At 43.6% G+C, this 24557-nt stretch overlaps 1 protein-coding gene across 1 annotated transcript; it reads left to right on the forward strand.

Moving 5' to 3' along the window:
* The first annotated feature begins 849 nt into the window (after positions 1-849).
* LOC142364513 (protein ELYS-like) lies at positions 850-23820 on the forward strand. The gene is made up of 20 exons (XM_075444127.1): positions 850-970; positions 2144-2397; positions 4382-4562; positions 5274-5481; positions 5899-6015; positions 6822-6906; positions 9722-9872; positions 12545-12677; positions 12766-12947; positions 13425-13486; positions 14088-14216; positions 14958-15105; positions 15190-15340; positions 16320-16494; positions 17085-17379; positions 18156-18289; positions 18748-18912; positions 22867-23064; positions 23259-23406; positions 23750-23820. Exons 1-20 carry the CDS (start codon positions 850-852, stop codon positions 23818-23820), a joined length of 3108 nt encoding a protein of 1035 aa, XP_075300242.1.
* Positions 23821-24557: the final 737 nt, after the last annotated feature.

The following is a 24557-nucleotide window of genomic DNA, read 5'->3' on the forward strand; positions in this document are numbered from 1 at the left end:
ACAGGTTATGGGCAATTCTGGGCTTAATTCTGCCGGGAATGCTGAACGCTGTTTGGGGTGTATGGCTAAACGTGGTCGTTCAGGTGCCTTCTTTGGCCCGTCAGCGTGGGTGATCCTATCGGTCTCGGCTGGCAGCTGGCACACGCGTTCGGGCACACAACACGGTGTCCTGTTGTGCTCCTCATTCACTTGCTGCGTCAACTGCTTCTCCTGCATTGGTTTGCCTGGGGCCTGCTTTTCTGAGACAGTGAAACGAACTGAGCCAGGCTTCTGTTAGTTCCATGTCTTCCACCTCGAGAGCTGTTGGATACAGTTTTAGAGAACTAATGGTGACAAGGCTTTGCTGCTGTGGCATTGTTTTGCTTGTGTGGTGGAGAGAATACTTCAGTGGGTCGGAGAGAGTCACCAAACACCTGGGCGTGTTGCCCGCGCTGCAAATGTTTTTGCAGTTCCACTTGTCAGCTTGCTGTTTGTAAAAGTCTGTGTCGGAAGGAGACAGTCCCAAGCCGCCTGGACGTGGTCTAGGCGTGCTCTAGGTGCCCCTGCTTGAGCAGGGGGGCTGGGCCAGATGACCTCCAGCGTTCTGGAAGGCTCTCTCTGCCGTGTGATTGGTGGGGCTGGTGTCCCGCGGCAACGCTTCGTTACCTCCGGTCTCCCTCTGCGAGGAAGGCTGCGTGTGTGCGCTGCGCTGAGACCCTTCGCACCTGCGTCTGTCCCAGTGCCATCTTTTAAGGAAAAGCTGTGTAGGAGGTCATTGACTGCACACTGATGAAACTTCTGTCAATGTCAAAAACCTTTATGGCTGCTGTGAGCCCATTTTTGTGTTTTTTTCTTTCTTTACAGTGAAGAATGCAAGGCCTAACAGATCGGGTAACCCGCAGCCTGCTGCAGTTTCCAGAGGCGACTGTTCAGGCCCTTGGGGACGATGAGATCACCCCACGTTCTGTGCTGCGTGGGAAGCTTTTTAGAGGTGAGTGTTTTCCCATAAACTTGGTCTTGGTATGAAGTTGTCATTGCCTGGAGGTTACCTGCAGCATCGGGTCATAGTATCAGCTGTGTCAGGTTGGTGCAGTTAAGGTGACTCCCGAGGTTTAGAGAGAGCAGAAATGGTGTTTTATCGATTATAAATGCCAATATTAAAACTTGAGTATAGTTAAACTTTGAAATTACAAGCACCTGCACCAGTCTTGTGCTATTCAAAGAATTTCCGTGAACACGCAGAGTCAGTGAGCCCTCCTCAATTTCTGATGAAATAAAAGGCAGTTTTCGCAAAAGTACGGGTGTTGTTTGGGGCCGTTTTCATTTGCACCGGCTCAAGCTCTGTGACCATGATAGCATCGCAGGCAGAAATCATTCTACGGTAATGTTCCAGAGGCAAACCCCTTTGCTCTTTCTTTTCTGGTCTGAATAGAAACAGGAGGAAGGGGACAAGGCTGTTGAGCGCTGCAGCCGTATTTCCAAAGTATTTACTAGGGTGCTGATGAGTACGCAGTGCGAGCTGCTGACAGTGGCTAAGCAGATGAGGTAGTTGCCTTTCTAGGCTATCTGAAAGTGGAGCTGGGTGCTTGTCTGGATGTCTTGGCTTCTTTTAAGACCAGGTAGAATCTGTCTACCTGGCTGGAAATGCAGGACTTGAGTTAATACTTCCTTTGAGCTTGAAGGAGTTGAGCACAACGGAATGTGTAAACATCCCGTGTAGAAGTGTAAATTTCCGAACACAGTGCCCATTCTAAGGTCTGAAGCCCAAATCCCTGCCAAAGCAGGCATGCGTCAAGTACAATTAATAAACTAGAAATGGATTGGCTTAGAGTTGTTCTACTGGAAGTACACTGCAAGGCTTGTATTCCCATACGCATCTAGATGACTTCTAGCAAAACTAGAAACAAAACAAAGCTGCAGATGGTAGAAAGAGTTTAGATCAATGTATTGTCATCTTTATCCCAGACAGTCAAGTGGAAAATAATAAGGTTGTTGATTTTAAGATGTATGGCTTGAGAATTTCAATGGGTGATTTGAAAGAACTGACCGGGATTCGGTAAGGCGGTACTTTTATTGAAGGAAAGGGGCAGTGACTGTGATTTTTTCAGTTGTTTCCAATCTTCCGTTGGAAATGTGCTTTAGTCAGCTTCCGTTTCTCTTACAGGGAGAAATGGGCTAGCATGGCTGGCACGTGGTCCTCATCTTGAGGTAGTGAACTCTGTGACAGGAGAGCGGCTCTCTGCATACCGTTTCAGGGGGGCAAAGAAGCAGCCTCCCACTGTTCGTGCGGTAAAGGAGTTTTCCTGGCAGAAGAGAACTGGACTGCTGATTGGGCTGGAAGAAGCAGAGGGAAGTGTTCTCTGTCTGTACGACCTTGGAATATCACGAGTGGTTAAAGCAGTTGTTCTTCCAGGAAAGGTACGTACTTTTTCATCAGTTGCATGAGGGAGATTTTCTATACCACAGAGAAGTGGTTCAGGAGAAACTATGAAGAAGCCTTGGTGGGACAACTCGGTAGTTGTGTGCTGAAGGTTATGAATTCTGGAATAAAGCCAAAGCTTGTCTGGTCTTTTGCTCCTATGCCCTGACTGCTCCTGATTCCAAGCATATTTGGTCTGTTGCTTTCTTTTTGCTACTGGAGAAGTTAGATCAGCAGAGACAGAGCACAGGTATTGCTGGCTGGACTGTTAACTTCGAAACTGTGAGTGGGAGTAAGCGCAAGAAAAACCAAGCCAACAAAACTTGCACTTAGCCACTGTCCATATGATCTGAATTTGTCCTCTAACTCTTACTTCCAAAGTAGACAGAACATCATACATATTTTTAATCTGCCCAACTGTTTCTCTGATTTTCACACGGATTGTTTTTTCAAGTCAAATGCAGATCTGTTCTTCACATCACTTTCTGCACTGTTTGTCATGACTGTTTTAAAGGCTTTAATCAGCACCTGAATTTAGGGACTGTTTTCCGTGTGGGTGTGTGTTCTGTGGACAACGAAGTGGTACAGGTTAACGCTAACTTCGAGTACCTCTGGGCCAAGGTGTCAAGCCATTAGTCTATTAATACAGGGTATTTCTAGTGACTGTACGACTGCCTTTCGGTCCAAATGTGTTTGAAAGTCCTTGGAGTAGCACAGAAGATTGGAAATTGAATTGGATTTCTAGGAAATCTGAAACAAAGACAAGTCGTCTGAGTTACCATAGGTCTTTCTAAAGATTCGAATGCTTGTGAGCAAGAGGAAAGGTCAATTGTGTGGCAGACTGCCAGGGAGTGTAGCCATAGCAAGTGCTGGATCTGGGAGAGGAGAAACCTTTGGGGCTGAGGACTTTGGTTATTTTTGCCTACCTGCGGGGGCAAAAGAAGTGTATATAAAACCATGCACTACCTTGTGATGCTCACTTCTTTCTTTTCTTTTCATGTACAACTTTGTTGGTGGTTATAACTCCCTGTTTCTGTTGTGTTGCATTTTGTAAGCAGGCGAAAGGATAGCCCGTGTTCTTTTGTTGTATGGCTTTAGTGCAGGAGTCTTCAGGTGCTTGTCTCTCTGCTCTAGCAGTCAGTGTTGTCCTGGGATGTGTTGCAGGTGCTGGCAGGTCTGCCTTCGCTTTGTCGTAAAGCCGCATGCAGAGCGCTTTGCGTGTTCAAGAGCGGTGTGCACGTCTCCCTTAGCTGGAGCTGGCTTTTCCCCTAACAAGCTGCTGTTCTCTTTGCCATTGCTTTAGGCTGGCTTTTTAAATTTTGGTTCACATTCCTAGACGTGCTGGTGTGCATTTAAAACTGCTTCTACTTTATCGGGTGGTTATTTTCATTCTAAGTGAGGACTAGTGTACGGTTTACCAAGCCGCTGTCTCCCGTCAACACTTTCCAGAAGTGTTTCATTCGCATGGAAGTGGTGCGTCTGCCGTGCAACTCAGCCGCTGCCTCGTCTGACGTACAGCCACGATTCATCCTAAGAGCTATTTGGCAAAGAAGGCATAGACGGTACCACAGAGCTGATGGGCTGTGAGCAGTGGGAGAACTCGATTTACTTTTATCCTTCAGTCCCTTCAACATGATCGAGTTTCTTGCATATGACTAATTTTTTCTGTTTTCTTGGAGTTTGTTATTTCTAAGCAGGTGATGGACGTTGGTAGGCCGTAATACTAGAATGCAGCATTGAAGTTAATTCAGTGAAATAACCACAGGAAATCTAGTAAATGGAAGGCAGCAACAGATTTTTGTACAGGCCTCCTGCCCCCCGTCCCTCTCTTTTTGATGTGATTGGGAAACAATGCTCTTTTTGAAGTCTTATGATCCTGTGTTTACTTTCTTGTTTGTGACGTGCTAATTCTGCCTTCACCTTGGAGTGATTTCTATTTAGCTTGTCAAAGAGCTTCACTGTTAACTTGTAGTTTTCCTGTAGGTAACTGCTATAGAACCCATCACTAGTCACGGAGGACCCAGGGTGAGCTCTCAGCACCTTCACCAGAGCCTGCAATGGCTCTCTGGAGTGGCAGCAGTGGCTACAGATGTTGGTCATCTGCTTCTGGTTGACCTTTGTTTGGATGATTTCTATTACAAACAGAATGAGCTAGAAGCATTGGGTAAGCTTGCAGTTTTCAAACTTGCGTTTAACAGTAAGACAAGGTGTGTCTTTGCAATAAACAATATGCATCCCACTTTGAAGGCAGGAGCGTGCAGCCATTCGCGACTACTCGTTACAGACGGTGGGCTGTCATCGTGCAGTCCTGAACCGACGAAAACGGGAGTGGCTGAACACTCCTTCTAATGCCGTAAGCGCCTCCCTGCTGCCAAGATCCCTCCGTCACGACGATTCTTGCCAGTGAGGTGTAGAAGTTTTACCGTGTGTGTCAGTGCAGCTGCCTGATAGGCGGTTGTGTCAGAGGTGCCCTATTTCTCAGGAAAGTTCTGCTGCTTCTGTTAATTGAGTTGGGGCAAATTTTAGGCTTGTTTTTTAAAATAGATCTGACTTCTCAAAAATCGTGCCTTTGGACGAATAACTTCAAATAGCTTCATCAGGAGGCCCAAACTCCTGATTTACAGAGTCCAAGAAGAATTTGCTATGAAGGTTAGACTTTTACCTGGTTTTGAAATAGGAGTGAGAATACCTGTCCGATCGGAGAGTTCTTCTGCTCTTTGAAGAGGTCCAAAATGGAAGTGGCAAAGAAGTGTTGCATCAGTGGGTATTTTGCCTGGGATGGTAGAATGAGATTCTACGTGTTGTCATGTCAGTGTTTAGCATGCAATGTAAATGGCATAACACATTCCTTTGTTGTGTGGTTCTGTGTGCATAGATCTAGAAGTTTTCACTAGAATTCCTGCTGAAGTTCCACAGAGAAGAGCAGCTGTGACCGGAGAAGGGAGACATCTCTCTTTCCAACTACAAAATCCTTCAGGATCAGCAATATCAACCCTGCACTACATCAGCAGAAGCAATCAGCTCGTTGTGGGTTTTTCAGATGGCTACCTGTCCCTATGGAACATGAAAACATTGAAAAGGGAGTAAGTAGGCCTTTACACTTGGCCATGCCTGGAGGTGCAGAGGTCTGTTTGTAGCTGTTGTAAATTTGTTTGGAAGATATGTTGCATTTTAAATTCAATATTTATGTACGCTACAAGAATAGCAAGAACCTTTTTGCTTGGCAACTGAAGGGATCAGTTATGTTGCATATCCTCAGGCAGAGGAGGACATAAATCCAGGTTATTGTGTTAGATAGGCAGTAATTTCCTCACCTCTTGACTGTTGCCTAAAATGTAGTAGCTACCTTGACTCACTTGTTTGAGATGGAAGTCTGACTGTCTGTTCGTTGAGGATACGCATGTAAGGTGCTGTTTTCTCAGGAGATGCTTCGACAATTCTACAAACAGTAGGGTCACCTTTTCTATTTTTTCTCCTTTTTTTTTTTCTTAACTCTGTAGGCACCACTCTCAGTTTGAAGGAGGAAGGATTCCTGTCTATGCTGTCACGTTTCAAGAGCCTGAGAACGATCCTCGCAATCGTTGCTACTTGTGGGCTGTTCAGTCTACACAAGAAAGGTGAATACAAACTTACTATGAGTCACTGTTGTGGTTTTTTTTAGATGTTTCTTCACATACAGATGATACATGTGCGTTTGTTTTGTTTCTTTAGTTGTGCAGGAGATTCTCTCGGGTATGTAATGTGTTACGATGCAATGTTTACAGGATTGACCAGACATGAAGGGTGAGCTGATAGTTTGTGCCTTGTGGAAGAAGGCAAAGCAACAGTGGCTGTATTAGTTTGTGCTTGCCTTCTTCATGGCTTTCCTTTGTTTCTTGACGACTGTTTCATGATCTGTTTGATATTTGCACCATGGTATTAAAATAGCATTAGATCGCCGTTCAGCAGAAGAGTCAGTGGTTTCCTGCTGGGCTAATGAATGGAATCAGTGTGTGGAAGGACTCAGTGTATGCAAGAGAGGGACTGGAACTTGCTGGGAAGGGAAGGAAGAAGAGGAGAAAGATCTCTCTCTCCTTCAGCATCAGCAAGCTATTGAATCAGCTCAGCCATTCGTAGAGTGACAATCTTTTAAAGTTTGACTTTAAAGCAGTTTTGATCAAGAACTCTCCACCGTGAAGAGCAAGTTCCAATAATGTTGAGTTCATGCAAGAGGTTAAGGCTTTCAAATTGCATGGTTAGCATTTGCCCCTGCAGCTGTTAGTGTCAACACTGCCTTCTTCATGTTTCAGTGGCTAAATGTGACCAATTACCAGGTTGTGGGAAGCAGTGTTTTTCTTTTCAGCAAGAGCCTGCTATGAAGAAATGAAAACGAGGACTATAAAGCAGCTTTATAATCAAATGTCATCGTTTATACCTTTTTCAGTGAAGGTGATGTTGTGAGCTTGCATCTGTTGCAGTTAGCATTTGGTGACAGAAAACGCTTGGTATCAGGACAAGCCATGTATGAGGTAAGACGTGCATGTATGTGAAAAGACGAAAAGAGTCATTTTCTCTAAGTGAGCAGCAGTTAACTTGTCAGGGCAAATCTTTACCATTAAAATTCAGAGATGCCTAGCAAGAAAAAATAATCTTTGGCTGAGTCGTCTTGGGCATGGCCTTTGTCCTTTCCTAAAATACGGTCCTATATCTTTTGTTTTATATTCTTGTTTTTCTTTTGCGCTCGCTTAACTGGACTTCAGATGAAATGTACCTGCAATGTCTCTTCAGTGTTGATCCTGTAACTTAGTTGCTATAAAGATAGCTCGTTCTACTTTTTGGCTGGGTTACCTACGACATCTACTCTTAAAGCCAGCAAGAGAAGTCAAGACAGCACACAGTGGTATGACTTGGTCCAAAGAGGATACATAAATTTTTGGAACCGGCTCCAAAAATGTTGTGTTTAAAATAGAGAGGAGGTATCATTATATCTCAGCTGTCAAACAGATTGAAGATGCATCTGTGTAACATCTGATTCCATTCAGTAGTATGCTTGAAACTCTTCCAAAATCAGTCAGAGCAATTCTTTCCTCCTGTTTTTATACTTTCTCTTGCATAGTTTCAGTAGGTACGGAACGAAATAGGGGTGATTCTTGTATCATGGTCCTCTGTTTTTTTAGGGACTATGCATTGTTTTATTTCTTGGGATGAGATGAAGTTTTGACCTTGGTCATCGCATATAGGACAGGTCTTTCCTCATTTGTAAATGTTGCTTTTGAATAGAGAAAGTTTGGTGTTTGGAAAAGGCGGTGTTTCTTTAAAAGGCATTGTCTCTCAGGGCACCAAGGTGTAAATATCTTCAAGTGATTCCACAGGTTCTAAATATGGATGTCATCTCTTTATGGGCATTTTTTTTCTGACCTAAATATACAGTGCTCTGGAGGCACGGAGCAGCCTGACTGGCTTTTTAGTTGTAAAAGGGCTTTCGTTGCAGTGCACTTCTGCATCTCTTGTAGTGCCCTATAAGCCCTGTGGCAGGTTGATTGGAGGAAGTGCCTTTAATACTTCTTCAGTTTCATTTTTGAACTTCTGCTTTGGTTTATCCTCTTTCAAAAGTTCTTTGTGAGTACAGTCTTCGCAGTGGCCAAGACAAGACATTGTAGTGTGGGCTGCTTTGCAAGAAAAACCCAGTTGCCTATAGCCATTCCTCTCGTGGCTATTTTATTCTGTCTTGACACTTTCATGTTAAAATGTGGGACCTTTTCCTACTTGGCAGTTCTTTGCCTTGGTCATCTTCCTTTCCTGTACAAGATGTGCCGAGTGTCAGTTTTCACCTCTGAGGGCTGAAATGTTTCAGCAGCTTTTAAATGTGGGTCTGCTAGAAATTCCACTTGACGCTCTTCTAGAAAGGCACCCAAAGTGATTAAATGAGGTTCTTGTGTTTGCGACCGGCGACAGCGGTGGGGTGGTTAATGGAAGACTTTCAACCCTCTGCAGACTGCGCAACCAGTAATACATTGCCAGGCTTCTAGGAGGTGTGAGGCACCAGTCTCTGCATTTGGGATATTTTTACTCCCCTGCTGTTTCTGCTTCCCTGTGAGGAGCGTTGTGGAAGATGGAACCAGGAACCAATCTTACAAGGTGTTGCAAGGAAGAACTGAACAGCCAGGCCCTCTGTGGAGAAAAGACAGGTTCTTCAGCCACCTTCCAAATATACTACAGCAGCGCTTTACATTCCAGGAATCAGACTTGTGGCTATGAAACAGGGCATCTTTGACTTTGTATCGCAGTAATAAGTCACAAACAGGACTTGTGGAACACATGGCACAAATGAGCGTCAACTGTTGCTTTCAAGGCTGTTGTAAGTCTGTGCTCAAGTGATTAGCCTAACAGTGTATTTATGATCTGCTTTCAAAGACCTTTTTTGTACCATCTCAGCAGTTGCTAAACGTAGTGCATTGAATTGTCGAGCTGCTATTTGTCCACAATACACACATTCCTGCGTTGCATGGTAGACAGTTTGAACGAATCCTGTATTTGGAAAGCCAGTATTTCAGTTAATGCTTACTTAGAAAATGGTGGTATCAGAGGCGTAACACAGTCCTGCCAGGGTTTGTGTACATCTCAAAGTAGTTGGCTGGCTCTGTAATAATATGTGATGGTAAAGTCATAGTCTGTGTGCATCGCACGTCCTCTCTGTTTTCCCCTGGTGCTGTTGGCTGTGCTTGGTGAAGGAGCTGAGGGATATTTCACCTGTTAGTCTCTGACAAGATTAGAGGAGGAGGTGGTAAGAGCTTACATGGTTTGAAAGAAGACGGTTAATCAGTCAGCAGTTCTCATAGCTACTAGAGAGGGATGCGTTTTCAGTGTAGAGGTGTGCCTATAGGTAATACCTCTCGACAGAGCTTTAGGTGCAGTAATGGCATGACTTCTCTAATTTGGTCAGTTCTGTAATGAAGACATGCAGCGTAGATCTCCCAGCTCTGGGAAATTCAGGATTGGTTTTGTAAATTTTGCATTATTTCTCCTATTATTAATACTATCAGTATTAGTAGTGTGATTAATAAAACTTTTCATATTCAATTTGTAAGTCTCTCTCCCTTTTCCTCCTTCACCCTTCCTCTGGTGGGAGGGTGAGGTGTTAATAGAGCGTCTGCCACTGAGTTTGTTGCCGCCCTGCTTGAAGTGGTGACATGGAGTTTCTCTTTGCCATCAGAAGTAAGCTCGTGGGGAATATACAATATAGTAAACATGTTCTATTAGATAGATGCATTCTTTGCTATTTCAGTATACTGTATGTTCGTACCTCAACTGGCCCTTTCCTCTCTTCTTTTATTTTGTCCGCAGGGTTTGGAATACTGTGGCGAAAAGTACAGTTTAGATCTCGCGGATGGAGTCCTTCCCTTGAGAGGGCAGACCAGCAATATCAAGCTACTCAGCTGTCAGACTGTAGAAAAATTTTGCAACCACGTTAATGGAGACGAAAGCGTTAATGAAGGTGTGTTGTGATGTCCATGTGTGGCTATTCTAAAAGAAATGGTTTTGGAATCTAAGCAATGAATGCTGTTCTGTACCCGAGTCCAAAAGTCTTAAATATCAGTAGAGACATGCTTGTTTGGGTTATTGAAAAAGAAAAATCGGGTGCTTAAGTTGTGTGTGACTTCTTTAAAGGAAAAAAATAGGTTTTCTTGTATGCTGGCTGACAGGCTATAGCGATGTATGGTGGGGTCATCTGTATAATGCTGGTCAGTCGTTTTATTCCTCCAGCTGTCATCTTTGAAGCATGAGAGAACTCCCTCCTTTGCTTAGGAACGCTACCTGATTTTTTTTTTCCCTGTTCAAACAGGGCAGCTAGTTACAAGTGGTGTTCCTCAGGGCTCAGTATCAGGGCCAGTTCTGTTTAATATCTCTGTCAGTTGTCTGGACGAGGGGATCGAGTGCACCCTCAGTGAGTTTGTAGAAGACACTAAGGTAGGTGGGAATGTTGATGTACTTGAGGGTAGGGAGGCTCTACAGAGGGGTCTGGACAGGCTGGATCTATAGGCTGAGGCCATTGCATGAGATTCAACACAGCCAAGTGCCGGGTCGTGCGCTTAGGTCACAACAACCGTGTGTAATGCTTCAGGCTTGGGGCAGAGTGTCTGGAAAGCTGCCTGGAGGAAAAGGACCTGGGAGTGCTGGTTGAGAGTCGGGTGAGTATGAGCTGGCCGTGCGCCCAGGTGGCCAAGAAGGCCAACGGCCTCCCTGCTTGTAGCAGAAATAGTGTGGCCAGCAGCAGCAGGGTAGGGATCATCCCCCTGTACTGGGCCCCGGTGAGGCCTCACCTTGAAGAACAGCTTTACTTTAGGCTCCTCACTACAAGAAAGACCTTGAGTTGCTGGAGCGTGTCCAAAGAAGAGCAGCAAGGAAGCTGTTTAAGCATTGGAACAGGCTGCCCAGGGAAGTGGTTGAGACACCATCCCTGGCGATATTGAAAAGATGTGTAGAGGTGGTGCTTAAGGGCGTGGTCTGGTGGTGGACTTGGCAGGGTTAGGTTTACGGCAGGGCTCGATGATCTTCAGGGTCTTTTCCAGCCTAAATAATTCTATGATCTACCTGTCCATTTTTTCCTCTCTAAATCTAATAGGTTCCTACACCTGCAAGTTTTGAAAGCGATAGATTTCCTTGTCCACATAGACAGTCGAAACTCTGGTGGTGTCTTTCATTATGTTGCAATAATTAAATACATATCTCTGGGTTTACAAATTTGATTCTGCTCTGACCATATCTTTGAGCCTGCTGCAGTGGTGGCTTTCACAGCCTTTTGTTCTGACTGCATTCTTCACCTTCTGTCTCTCCTTACTGGCCTTACCTTCTGCCTGACGTTGTAAAGAAGACACTTGCATGGTGTTTCTAGGCTATTTCTGTTCATTAGGGTTGATTTAGTCCTGAACTGGCAACTTCCGTCTCTTTTGTGATGCCATCCTTGATCAACAGCGTGTCAAAATCGAATTAAAACACCTCTGGATTTTCTCCACTCGTGTCATGTTTCTGAGGAGAGTGCCTTCCAACGGCTTGTTAAAACCAACCAAGCAACCAACCATCACTCTGCCACCCCCCAAAAATGCCCCGAACAAGACAAGAACCAAAACCCCCTTTCTGTCTCCTTTTTATGAAGCAGGTGGCGTGGAGAAATATCTGCAACTTTTCTGGTGGTTTCTAATCAGCTTTTATTCAGAATCTGTTGAAGTGAAGTTCTAGGCACACGTGAGCTTGTGTTGGATGTGGGTTGAGGCTAGCAGTGACGCTGTCTTCTGAATGGTGAAAAGAATGGATAGCTTGCTAGGCAGTTTCAGCGGCTAAGAAAACGCAAGTGGTGCAGAAGTTCACAAGGAAACACAGGAAAGTGGGTGAGGATCCCTAAAGGGTGCTGATGAATTCAACAGAGAGCAGAGAAACGTTTTGCCAAGCAAAGTGTCGTCGTCTTCCCTACTCCGTTAGGGTAAATGATGTACCACACGCTGTGCTTCCATGTCGAGAAAGCGTTCTCCCCAGAGAAGACAGACCGTTCCGCTTCTCGAGAGAACAGGAGTACAATATCGTGGATGTTTTGTGTGAAAACCTTGATCCCGATTTCCTGTTTGTTGAGTTTGGGTTTTTTCTGTTTCTTTTGTGTGATACTTGTCGTCTTTCATTCCGAATATGCTGGCAAGGAGCTATCCTTAAAATCATAATGGAGTCAGATCTGGAACTTCATAATGCCAGCTGAGTGATACAAGTGTGTCCGATAATCATCTGTATGCTTTCTAAAAGTAGCAATGTATGTGTTCCAAGCATACTTTGTTTTGTCAAACTGGTCATCTAGCTAAGGGTCTCTTGATCAACTCTTCATGTATGGAAAACTTCAGCAGCTAATAATTGTGTGTTGGCTTTGGCTTGGAACCGATGCAGTCTGCACAAGAAAAAGGGGCAGTATGACTGGAACTTATCACAGAGATGTTTGCTAGTCCGTAATTTTGTTTTCATTAATCTTTTTAATTACAAAATGATTTCATGATTTAACTTATCTTAGGAATCGCAGTGTTTCACGAGTGGTAAAAGAGAACGAAGCCAAGCCAGAAAGTGGTGTTTTAAAACGATCAGCTATCTCCTATTTTCTACCTCTAAGAAACAATGTCTTGTCTTTTACAGTAATATCTCCTGAAACCAGTGTATCAGTCTTCAGCTGGCAAGTGAATACGGCTGGTCAGGGAAAACCATCGACTTATTTGTGTGTGTTTGACATTAATTGCTGGTATCGTGCTCAAATGCCAGAATCACTAAGGTAGATTTTTTATGGAGTTGTTTTCCATACCCCTACAAAGAAGTCGTTTGAAAGTTGGCGTGTAGCTTATGCACCTGCTTTCTTGAAGGCCAGAAGAATTCCTTGATGACTGCCCCTATTTTGCGCTGTGGTCACTGGATCCTGTAATAAGCATGACGTCTCCAAACCTCATTTTGGATGTTCTGGTACACAAGCGGAGTCTAAGATGGGGAGTTTCACCTTCTCGTCTGCCACCTGAGCATTTTTTTCGTCCAAGCACCTATAATTTTGGTAGGTATTTCACTGCTTTTAATAGTGGTGAGCTTCAGTGGAGGTCAGGTGCCATTTAGTGGTTGTCATGTTCATTGTTTGTCACTCAAAAGGCAAACCAAAACCCAGCAACCCTCCCCCCCTCCCCCAAGCCAACTCTGATTATGTTGTAGTGAGAAGGTATTTAATATTGTGAAACCTGTCTGGGAGTCTGCTGAGTTTTGGCGTTTGGTGCTTTTGTAATGTAGCCTGTGAAGTGGGGATGGTGATAAAATGAAATGACTTTGAACTGAAGCTCAAAGCGCAGCACCTCCACAGAACTAGAGATGAAATTTCCTCAAGCAGTAATGATTTTTTTGGACAAGTTTGGAAGTGATCTGATGAAGCAAATGGGTGCTCAGTTCTAGCTTTCCAGATGCTGCGATTTCAAACATGTAAACTGGCCATGACATAACAGTGAGAGTACGGAAGGTTGTCAAACGTTCATTGTTTCTGCAGATGGGATGTGCTTGCTGAGCTCCGGAGTTGTTCACGTGACTTGCATCGTCTTCCAGAAGGAGGTGATCTTTTCCTGTGTCTTTCTGGAGAATGTCAAGAGATGTGCCTTTTCTGGGTTTTCTATTGCACTCCTTTCAGTGCCAGAGAGCATTGTCTGCTCGTCCTGCCCATACGCACGCATAATTGCAGCTATATGCCTCCGGTTTGATGCAAATGGTAATGTTTTATGCCAGTATTTCTGGCATAAATCAGCTTCTGCACAAACAAGCATGGAAAGGGTCTTCTAAATTGTGATTTCAAGTTGTGTGTTAGTTTTAGCTTTTCTAGAGTGTAGTTTATGCCAATGCTGAGGGAAAAAGAAAGGCCTGCGTATTGACAGAGAAGCTAGGAGATACTTAATAAAGCATTGCAAGGGCTGATGTTTGGTGTTAAGGGACTTTCTTCGATAAACTGTAGCTGTTACTTTGGCTGCCTGCACTGTGTGAGACTCTAGGCAGTAATGCTTACTCAGATTGCTAACCTGAAGCGTATTACTGATGCAAACTTTCTGACAAGTGTGACAAGTGTGAGTGAACACTTACATTCTTTCTCTTAGTGGTTCTCCAGAACCTGCATGATTAAATAAAATGGTTGTCCTAACCTGTATTTTGACTGATGTTTCAGACCTTGAAGTTTTTAAAGAAATCTGGTCCTGCAATAAGCAAAGCCATTCTTGGGAGCTACAATAAGTGCCTTGTACCTGGCTTGCTGTCTCCAACACCGATGGATGTCGTGCCATCCAGCTTGAGTCAGGTGAGTGCGTATCAGGGAGTCAAGGGGGAGCTACATCCGTCTAGTCTGAGAGGGCCATAGAGGCTACGAGACATGGTCATCTGATTTTCATCTTCTTTGCCAGTTGCTTTGAAATGCAGGTGTTGACTTTACTTAGCAGAAGTAGTAGTAGTCTTAGATCCAAACCACGGAGTTTGACTGGGAACAGCCCTGCCAGAGCTGTCTTTAGAGACCCGTCTGTTAGTTCTGTGCCACAGGTCCACACAAGGAAGCGTGCAGTCAGTGCTGGTCATGCGCAATCGAAAGCATCTTTCCCTCAGAACAACCTCCCACCCCGTCAGGTTCTCAAAGAGTTCAGTTCAGTGCAGTAGCTGACGATGTGGGTGTCTCGGATGGATGCGAGCTATTGCAAACAGGAGCTTGCTGCAGCTTATGTGATCATTGGCTTCCAAGGAAGTGGGCTGTGATAAACTATTGTCAGCTCTACCTGACAATTTCATCACCGCTTCCCCTCATGTTTCCTTCATCGGTAGGCTTTTCTGCAGCCCCTCAAAGCAGGCCTTCACCTCTGTCGCCTTTGCCTTGTGCTGCATTGGCCCCATTGGCTCCTCTTAGAGAACCTGCTGCCGTTCTGTGCAGTGGACGTGTTCCACTATACCTGTTGAGGACATTTCTTCACTACTTAGAAATAGCACAGTTAGTTCTGTGCAATGAAATTCCTGGAATTAGTTAACTTTTTGCTTTGCGCTTTTGCTTCACCAGAATGATCGTGATCCTTGCTTGAGAGAGACAGCAGGTGCCAGACATTCCCTGTCAGACCAGTACGGCAAGATCCTTCCCAGAGTTCAAAGGAAGCTGGCTGTAGAGAGAGCCAAGTCTTATCGTTTGCCTTCATCAGCCTTAACAGAAGGTAATTTTTAGGGGGGACCATGATGGGCAACTAACCATCACTTGGATGACCCCAGGCTGATATATTTTCCCTCTTGCTTTACAGTCGTACAACCAAAGCCTTTATCAACCATAACAAAACAAGACAATGGAGGAAAACCGCATTCAGTGGTAACTTTGATCAGGAACATGCTGTCCAAAATCAGAGAAGTACTGGTAGGAAATGAGCAGAAAACCAGGTTCTCGCACTGTGATAGGTAAGCCGCCTTTTAACACAGTTCAGTCTTGAGCTACGTGTTTGGAGAGAGAGAGAAAAATCCATTTGAATTAGGTTAGTGTTTTGGAGGGCAGGTGCACCTGAATAAAGCTTTGTTTGGCTTTTTTTTGCACATACAATATATGACACTTAAGAATCAAGACGTCATAAGTAATATGTGTCGAGAGAGACTTTTTCTGCTGTGATAACCGAATTGATGCAAATACATGTATTTGCATTGTGGTGACTGAGTTTACCGAATTTCAGCTAGCTGCAACTAAACCTATGATTACCCTCCAGCTGTTGGTGTATGAATTTTGACAGGCTGGACTGTGTGATCAAATAGCAACCTTATACCACTTCCTGCCCAGTTTCTGCCTCGTTTCTGCCCTTTTGCAATTCGAAATAGGCAGAATTTTAAAGAGCGGAAAAGAGCCTCGTAGTTGTCTGATGATTTTCCTACAGGTGGTACGGTGAAAGAAACTCGACCTTAAATTCTGTTTTCTGTGCATGCTCAATTAGGACCTGTTTGTTTATGGAAAGGGAAGCAGCTTTCTCACCAGATATTTTAAAAGCTGCAGCTGCTTAGTGGTAAAGACAGAGAAGGATCGTAACGAAATCATCATTGATTTCAAGTGGTAACAAATACTGGGACAGACTTTTGTTGAGTTCGTTCACAACCTCCAACGTAGCAATTGCTCTCTGTCTACAGAAGACTAATAACAGATTGTTCTTTAAGAGAGCTCTGTTGTTATGTTGTTATGTAGTGTTGGATAGCTGGGAAGAATGTGAAGCACTTGATTCATTGCATAAAGGGAGCCACAACTTGGAGGTAGATATGCTGGTAAAGGACTTCCTAATTGTTCTTAGTTCTTTCTGTTTTGAAACTTGAAGATTTCACAGTGAGCAAGTAATCGGTAGAGCTCCTCGAGGTTTGTTGTGCAGCTTGATGATGAATTTTTCTCGTTCTGTTGATGAAGTGAAACAAACCACCAGGAGTCCAAAATGTCCTCTTCAGAAAATGGCCTTAAGGGGAAGTGTGTGCGTTCATCTGAAGAACGTAATCGAGGAGCAGCTGAAGTTGAAGGAAATGTTCCTTTTCCCCAGGAAGAAACAACTGCTTCTAACAATCTTCCTACAACAGAGGAAAGTAGGGTAAGTGAACTATTTTCCCATCTTCTACAAAAACGAAAACACTTTGCCAATTGAGGACAGTCCTGTCTTACCGATAGTTAGAAAAAAACACAAAACCATCTGAGATTTTTTAGCTGCTTAACACAAGTTCAAACCTCATTACGTAAGGGCAGATTTTTTTTTTTTTTTTTTTTTTTATGTTTTTCTGCTGTGCGTTTTCTGTACCTCGATCACACAGAGTAGAAGCTGCCAAGATCTGGGCCTCTGAGAGCTGTAGTAGTACAAGAAAAGGGCCTGAACTATTTTTGAAAATAACCGTGCATTCATTTGGTTTACTAGAACTTGAACATTTCTTATTTGACTTAAAAAAGAAATAGTTTTAACGCTAAAGATAATAAGCTATGTTGGGGAGTGCAGCTTGTCGAACTTGGGTGGCATTTGCCAAAGGAGAAAATGCTGAGGGAAGCAAACTCATTGTCAGAATGATTTAGGTGCTTAGGTCCTTTACTGTTTGTTCCTCATTAACATAAACAGAACTCCCAGTTATGAGTTAATTTCAGTGTCAAGATATTTCCAGATACCTAACACACTTTACTGAAACTGCTGTCAAGGATGAAGAGATGCAGCCTAGGGACAAGTTCCTTTTACCTGTGCCATCTAAAAGAGGCAGAAGAAGACCACCGAGTTCATCAGAAGTGTCAGAAAATGCTGACCTGCGTCTGTCTAAATCAGCGCTTCCTCAACCCGAAGTGACGCTTCCTGTCACTCCTAGAGGAAATGCTAGGAAGAGGGCACAAAATCTCTTGGCGGCAGACACAGAAGCAGTCTCTGCTCAGGATGGCTTCCGTTCATGTGGGAAGGTGGAAATCTCTCCTCCTCTGACAAAGATGAGAAAGAAGTGTAAAGGTAGGGGCACTATGTTTATATGCAAAGTGGGGCACAATGCGTTTTTTTGTAAGCCACAGAAAACGGACTGTGGGGTTGGCTTTAAGTATTGTAAAGAATGTAGCCATGCAACATAAAAAATTTGTAAGAGGCAATTCAGCTTTTTCCCTAACTCTACGTGACTGGCTGGCTAGCTGCGACGGAAGCAGAGGATGAGTCTCATCTGAGTAGAGTGAATGGAATTTTGAGCTGGTTTTTCTTCATGACCATGATTTCTGTCAGTTTTGAAAACTGGAGGTTATCTGTTAGTATGTGATTGCCATCCCAACAGAGAGATAAAGGAGGCATGCTTCCAAATTCTGCTTGGTTTGTAAGTTAAGATGAGCTGCATCTTACAACAAACTATAGAGCTGTTTAATTATGTGATTGTTTTTCATGGGCATGTACTTTGTAGGTGAAGTTACTGCTCGTAGGATTCTTTTTATTTGAGTACATGATCAAAAAATGTTTTTGAGATGTGTGGGGACTGTTGCTGCCTCTTGAGCAGAAGAGCTTTGATCATGTAAGTGCAGGTAAAAATCACTCCAGTGGCTTACTTCTGTTTCACAATTTACTTGAAAAGAATGGATCCCAAGAGGCAGTTATGGGGGAGAAATACCTCCACACCAAGCGTTTATAAACATGATTGGACCTTTTATTTCAGCAAGCTATTGTGCTCTTGATGATCAGCTTTCATTTCTCATCGCTGTCCTTTGTGTATATTGCACGTGCATGTTAACAATACGTTGTCATTTTAGGTGGAAAAGCAGCCCATCCTGTGCAGCCTAAGGATTTAGACCCGGACTTGTCTGTTCAGTTTGTCTTTTCACCCCGTCTTTTGAAGTCAAGGAGAACAAATGTACCTAGCGTTTCCCGAATTGTGAAGGAACCGGTAAGTAAAAGCTCTAGTTGTCTCATGTTCTTGATTTTTGCTCGGTACTGCTTTTGGAAACCATACTTTGCAATGCCTTGCCTTTTTCCTTGGAAGTATAACTAAAAAGGGAGCTCTAAAGTAATCAGCTAAAGAATTTATTTTCTTTCATGAAAACTAGCTATAAAAGGAAGTTTTGTGTCTGTGTTAGTCAAGAATTAAGAACTACGGCTTTGCCTTTCACAAAAGACACAGTGGCTTTCTTTCAACTTACTTGATGCGTTTTCTGCTCATTTCAGAATTTGAACTTTTAGGATGGTAGAGTAAGTTGAGATGGAAGGTTTGTTTTCTGTGGAGAGAAACTGTAGTGCTTTGGGAAATAACTTTGGCATGACTTCTTCATGTAAGAAAGGTGCCGTTGTATTTTGTAGAAATGTCAGAACTTGTGGATGAGTGACGTTTCTGTTTCCTTAACATAGGAGCTTCCAACTAAAGAGGAAGAGGATTCCAAATCTATGGAGTCTGTGGGAAAGCAAAAATTGAAGCGAGGTAGAACTGCAAAATCAAAAAAGAAGAAAGCAAGCAAGTACGAAATTCTTTTTGAACACTTCTGTGCGTTCCTTTATTGTGGTAGTGATTTGGCTGTTAGCCACCTAACTTCCTCACTTGGCTGTGCAGTTCTGCTCTGACTTTACAAGCCTGTCGAGCTTGCTGGTCTGATAGAGACCTGTTTCCCCACTTAACGGTTTAGTTTTCTGATGGAAACAGAAGAGGGAGGGGGCAGAAAAGGGCAAGTGGGTACTGCTTTTTCCAAGGATGGCGTGCCCTTGTATTGTCTTATTCCGCCTGATGAAACCAAGCTCCTACGGTCTTTAGTTCCCCATAGAAGGCAGGAGGGCGTCAGAGAATGGGTAGAGAGAGCTTCTTGTTTCCGGACATGTTTTCTGGTTCCTTGTGGAGCACTGTTTGAGGGTGTTTGCCTCTTGAAAGCTGGGAGAGGGGGCTCTAAAAGCCCGTAGGAATAGTGACTGAGAATGCTTGGGACAGTCTGGTAAGGAATGAAAAAGGAAGCTTATTTATGTACCTTTTTTGCCTTGACCATATGTACAAAGAAGCCCAGAAATACTTCTTTGGCATTGATTTTGTTATTCCACGGGGGTTTTGTTGTTCTCTACTAAATACTCTTGGTACTAACAAACCAATTTGATATGTACAAAGAAGCCCATAAATAATTCTTTGGCAGTGATTTTGTTATTCCACGGGGTTTTTTTTCCTCTACTAAATACTGTTGGTACTAAAAAATCAGTTTGATACTTCCCTTTCTTTACAGAACCACAAGAAAATAAGGTTCTTGGTCACCTCCACTCAACGGAAATAACATTTGTCTTCCATTAAAATTGGAAGTCCAGTGGATGGAACAAAAAGCAAACAGAAAGAAGATGCAGACATGGCAGAGAAGACTCTACGGAAGAACAAAAAAAGACTGTCTAATTTTCCAAAGCCAGTTGTGCGCTGGAAGATGCTCTATCTGTTTCTGAACTTTATAATGTACACGACTGTTTGTAAAGTCATCAAAATTGTGTGGATTAATAAAAAGAAAAAAAATGTAATTTGTAAGAGATAATTTATATAAATTATTGTAAAATTTCATAAACAAATGGTCTCAATAAGTAACTCCATATGGAGTGTGATTTCCTTAGTCACTGCAGTTCTCTATTTTATATTAAGAGTTCTTACATTTATATAATATGTAAATACAGCTTATTTTAGGAATGTTCAATACAAATGTGTAATTCACGGTGTGCTTAATGTCTGACGGCTTTTTGAGGGAATAGTGGGTTGAGTGGCCTGTATTGCTTAGAAATTATGCTGTTGGTTTACAAGAGTTGCTGACCCTCAGAAGTAAAGCCAAAAGCTTTTGAAGCTTTGTAAAAGTTTGCGTAGAATTTCTATAACAAGCCAAAATTTAAAACAAACTACTTCCAGTTTTATAAATGATGTTGGACCTTCTGGCACAAAGAACTGGGCTGATGATACAACCTGGTCATTCCTCACATTCACGGTTAAGTTGTACTAGGCTGAAGTCAGACTGTAAACAGTTGTCTTTGTGGCTGTGCAATATTTCTTTGTATTTGTCTTAAACTTTGGGAAAGCTGCTCCTTAGTTCATAAAACTCGATCACACCTCAGACGTTTCACTATTTTTTACAGTTTGTTGTCAGCAAAAATGAAGCGTAGAGAGGGTGTGATGCTTAGAATAAGATCTCAAATTTAAAGGGATATTACCCACATACTTTGAAATTTGAGCCAAAATGATTGCCATAAGGTTACTAGGAATGCTACTCTAGTTGAAGTAGTTCTTGTCTGCAATACTGGAAGGCTGCATATCACAGCACTGAAAACCTGATGGTAAAGCTCACGCAGTAGTCTGAACAAGGTACAAAAGTGTACAGAAATCTTAGTTACAAACCATATTTTTGAGTAATAATTTCTTTAATAATCTGAGGTTATGGAGTAAATGTCCTTATAAAGCTTCAATCTGTCAAAATAAATTCAAAAAAACTATTCTTTTAACAGTGGACATGGAAGTACTGTTCTGATGTGCAGTCTTTTAGACTATGGATTATTTTTATGTATGTTAATTTATGTATGGATGCAGCTTTGAAGACTACAGAATGGTGGAACCTGACAGCTAGGGAAGGAGCACTGATGGACCTGTTGTTTGTGAGCAGAGAAGGACTTGTGGGTGATATGATGGTTGGAAGCCGTCTTGGGCATAGTGATCGTGAAATGATGGAGTTTTCAATTCTTGGAGAAGTTAGGAGGGGTGTCAGCAGAACTGCTACAGTGGACTTCTGGAGGGCGGACTTTGACCTGTTTAGGACACTGGTTGAGAGAGTCCCTTGGGAGGCAGTCCTGCAGGGCAAAGGGATGCAGGAAGGCTGGACATTCTTCAAGAAGAAAGTCTGAAAGGCACAGGAGCAGGCTGTCCCCATGTGCCGAAAGATGAGCTGGCAGGGAAGCAGTGGCCTGGCTGAACAGCGAGCTTTGTCTGGAACTCAGGAAAAAAAAGGAGAGTTTATGACCTTTGGAAGAAGGGGTAGGCCACTCAGGAGGACTACAAGGATGGCATGAGGTTATGCAGGGAGCAAATTAAAAGGGCCAAAGCCCGATTAGAACTTAATCTGGCTACTGCTGTAAAAGACAATCAAAAATATTTCTATAAACGCATTAGCAACAGAAGGAGGGCTGAGGATCCGTTAGGGGATGCGGGGAGAAACATAGTGACAAAGGATGAGGAAAAGGCTGAGGTACTTAATGCCTTCTGTGCCTCAGGAGTACCCAGCACCCTGAGCTGCAAGACAGGGAGCAGAATGAAGCCCCCGTAATCCAAGTGGAAATGGTTAGCTACATCACTTAGACTCACACAAGTCTATGGCCCCCGGATGCACATACCAAGATGCCCGCTCCGAAGGCGTGTCACACGGCTGAGTCCCGCTTCTGACGACACGACGTTCCATGCCAAGAGCCAATCGATACACAATAATTGACTTAGTCCCACCTCGCAAAAAGATTTCCAAACATATAAAAATTGGCACTTGAAAACTCTCTTTGGGAGCAGGAGCCAAGCGAGAACTTCACCTGACGGACAGGTCGACGGGCCTGAACCTATCTTCCCCCCCCAAGAAAGGACGCCTTTTTGCTAAGAGTCGCTCCTCTGACTTTGTCAGACATAGCCCCGGGAACACATTGTTAACTAAAACGCTAAACTATTACTTTGAGCTCAACTTTTGTAGACAGTGCATTTATCAACAGCAGTTCTGAATCTGTGATAACTATCGCTTGAATAAATCACCTATTGTTTCAACTTTGCAAAACTGTTTCAGTGAAAGTCCTTGGAGGGGCTCTGGCAGGCAAGTTGAATCTGAGAAGTGGCTGCACACTTAACCATTTAGACATAAACCGTTGACCAAGTCTGGGACTAGGAGTTGATCCAGCCGCACCTAGACTCTCCTCTGAGAGAGAGTTTAGAAAGCAAGGGGGTCTCCTCTGAACCTCGTGACTCAACGGGAGGGCTCTCCTTTTGCCACTTCTCAGACTCCCCTTACCCCCCTTTAACGCGACAGGGTGCCACAATCAAAACTACCAAATGGCAAATGCCGTAAAAAAGAATAACGTCACAAACAGTATGATACATGGTCGTTTTAATGTCTCTATTATTCTTCTGTTTGATGTACACCGGCAGCCTCATAGCTTTCTTAACAGCTGCTCCGCACTGAACATACAGTTTCACTGAGATACTCTACAGACACTAATACACAAAGATGGTTCCCAGGTAAAAGTTGTCATTCTTACACCAGCTATTTGTATGACAAATATTTATCCAGTGCTAATGGCTGTATTGTTGCTGAAATTATGTTTCCCAACACTGCTATATAGCCAGGGAGGAGAGGCTGTATAATATTTCTGGGTGAGGAGACACTCATATACAATTCAGATTTCCACTTCTGTAAGTATTTAGGAGTTTGTGTCAATGGGATGTCCAAAAGAGAAAGGGCGCATTTTATACAAACACGTCTTTCATATTTCTTTTCATAGAGAGCTAAAGTTTTGGCCACGTCTGCTTCTGCCTTTCCTGGCTTTACACCGAAGTCTATTCTGAAATCCAGGCTTCGCACCGCATGCCCAGCAAGTCCCTGTGCATCTCCAAGACAATCAGTTACTCCCCCTCTACGAGCAAAGGAACCTAAACTATCTTTCGTGGAAGAGAACTCGAATGCAAAATGGACTATTGGGGTAAGCTGGGCTGCAGTCGGTGATTTTTGTATGAATTTGTAAAATCCATGTAAAGGCCCTATAGACTGCGACCTGCTTTAAGTTTTTTTTTTTTTTTTAAAGTTTGTAAACAGCAGTGTCACTGAATTTGTCACTTTGCCACTTAATCTTCTTGGAATTAGTTCACTTTCTGATTTACGCTTTTCATTCATCAGAATGATCGTGATCCTCGCTTGAGAGAGAGAGCAGTTGCCAGACATTCCCTGTCACACCAGTACGGCAAGAGCCTTCCCAGAGTTCAAAGGAAGCTGGCTGTAGAGAGAGGCAAGCCTTATCGTTTGCCTTCATCGGCCTTAACAGAAGGTAATTTTTAAGGGGGGACCATGATGGGCAACTAATCATCACTTTGATGACCCCAGGCTGATATATTTTCCCTCTTGCTTCACAGTCGTACGACCAAAGTCATTATCAATCATAACAAGCAAGCTAATGTAGAACGTGTGCGTAAAAGAGCAACTTTGATCAGCAGTGTGTTGTCCAAAATCAGAGAAGTACAGGTAGCAAATGAGCAGAAGACCAGTTTCTAACCATATGACAGGTAAGCAGCCTTTTAACAAAGTTCAGTCTTGAGCTGCCGGTCCTCTTCTCGGACGGGGTTTGCTATTTCACACATAGATACCCTGGTTAAAGCTGTCTCTCTGTGCAGGAAAGGTGCGTGTTTTGCTGGCTGAGAACAAGCGGCGGATCCAGAGCACGCAGGCAACGGGGGAGTCCTGACTGGAGGAAGACTGGAAGCAGTGGGAGCACCAGCACGGTGCTGTGGCTCGGGAGAGTTTCCCGGTAATGGGCATCTTGGCCACATACTGAAACCTCTGGTCTTCTGTGTCTGGTGTTTTCCGCTTCTTGTCATCTTTCAGATTTGTTGCTCAGGCACTTCTCTGCCAGCAATGCACCGACGAGACCCTCCAGGGGCTTATAAGCTTGGGTAAAGTGGCAATAACGTAGCCCTTGGTTAAGGGTCCACAGCGTCATATCCAGTCTCTCATCAGTTCAGCTAACAGAACGTTCTGTCTCTGCTTCTAACGACATGATCGTTTCTTGGTTTCATTTTCTAATTCTGAGAACTTGTGACTGAAAGAAAAAATGGCAGTGAATGCACCGAGCCGTGTCAAAGCAGCTCAGACTGTGTTGTTTCAAAGTCTTGGACAGGGAGAACCAAAGATCAACCCTTTAAAACCAGTCATGAGAGAAACACCCTAGAACTTGGTCCAGCTGTGTTCTTTGTTCTCTGTTTTGAAAAAATTAACACTGCTTGTACCTTTGGGTGTGTTTCTGAAAGCAACCAATGTCAAAGTGACTGATTTAGCCAGGCAGAAGCATTTCAGCAGGCGGCTGTGGTGTGCCAGAGCCAAGGAGCGCACGACGAGCTGCTCTGGGAAAGCAGGGGTCTGATGGTGACCTGATATACAGCAATAAATCAGTCAAGGCACAGCTTCGCTGAGAGGCCGTACGCT

This window comes from Opisthocomus hoazin, chromosome 2 (assembly GCF_030867145.1).
Source record: "Opisthocomus hoazin isolate bOpiHoa1 chromosome 2, bOpiHoa1.hap1, whole genome shotgun sequence".
Lineage (NCBI taxonomy): Eukaryota > Metazoa > Chordata > Aves > Opisthocomiformes > Opisthocomidae > Opisthocomus > Opisthocomus hoazin.

Coding starts and splice junctions, on each gene's coding strand:
- LOC142364513 (XM_075444127.1), top strand. CDS start 850: ATGCAAGGCCTAACAGATCGGGTAACCCGCAGCCTGCTGCAGTTTCCA. Junction 4,563..5,273: donor GAATGAGCTAGAAGCATTGG/GTAAGCTTGCAG, acceptor CTGTGTGCATAG/ATCTAGAAGTTTTCACTAGA. Junction 12,678..12,765: donor CAAATGCCAGAATCACTAAG/GTAGATTTTTTA, acceptor GCTTTCTTGAAG/GCCAGAAGAATTCCTTGATG.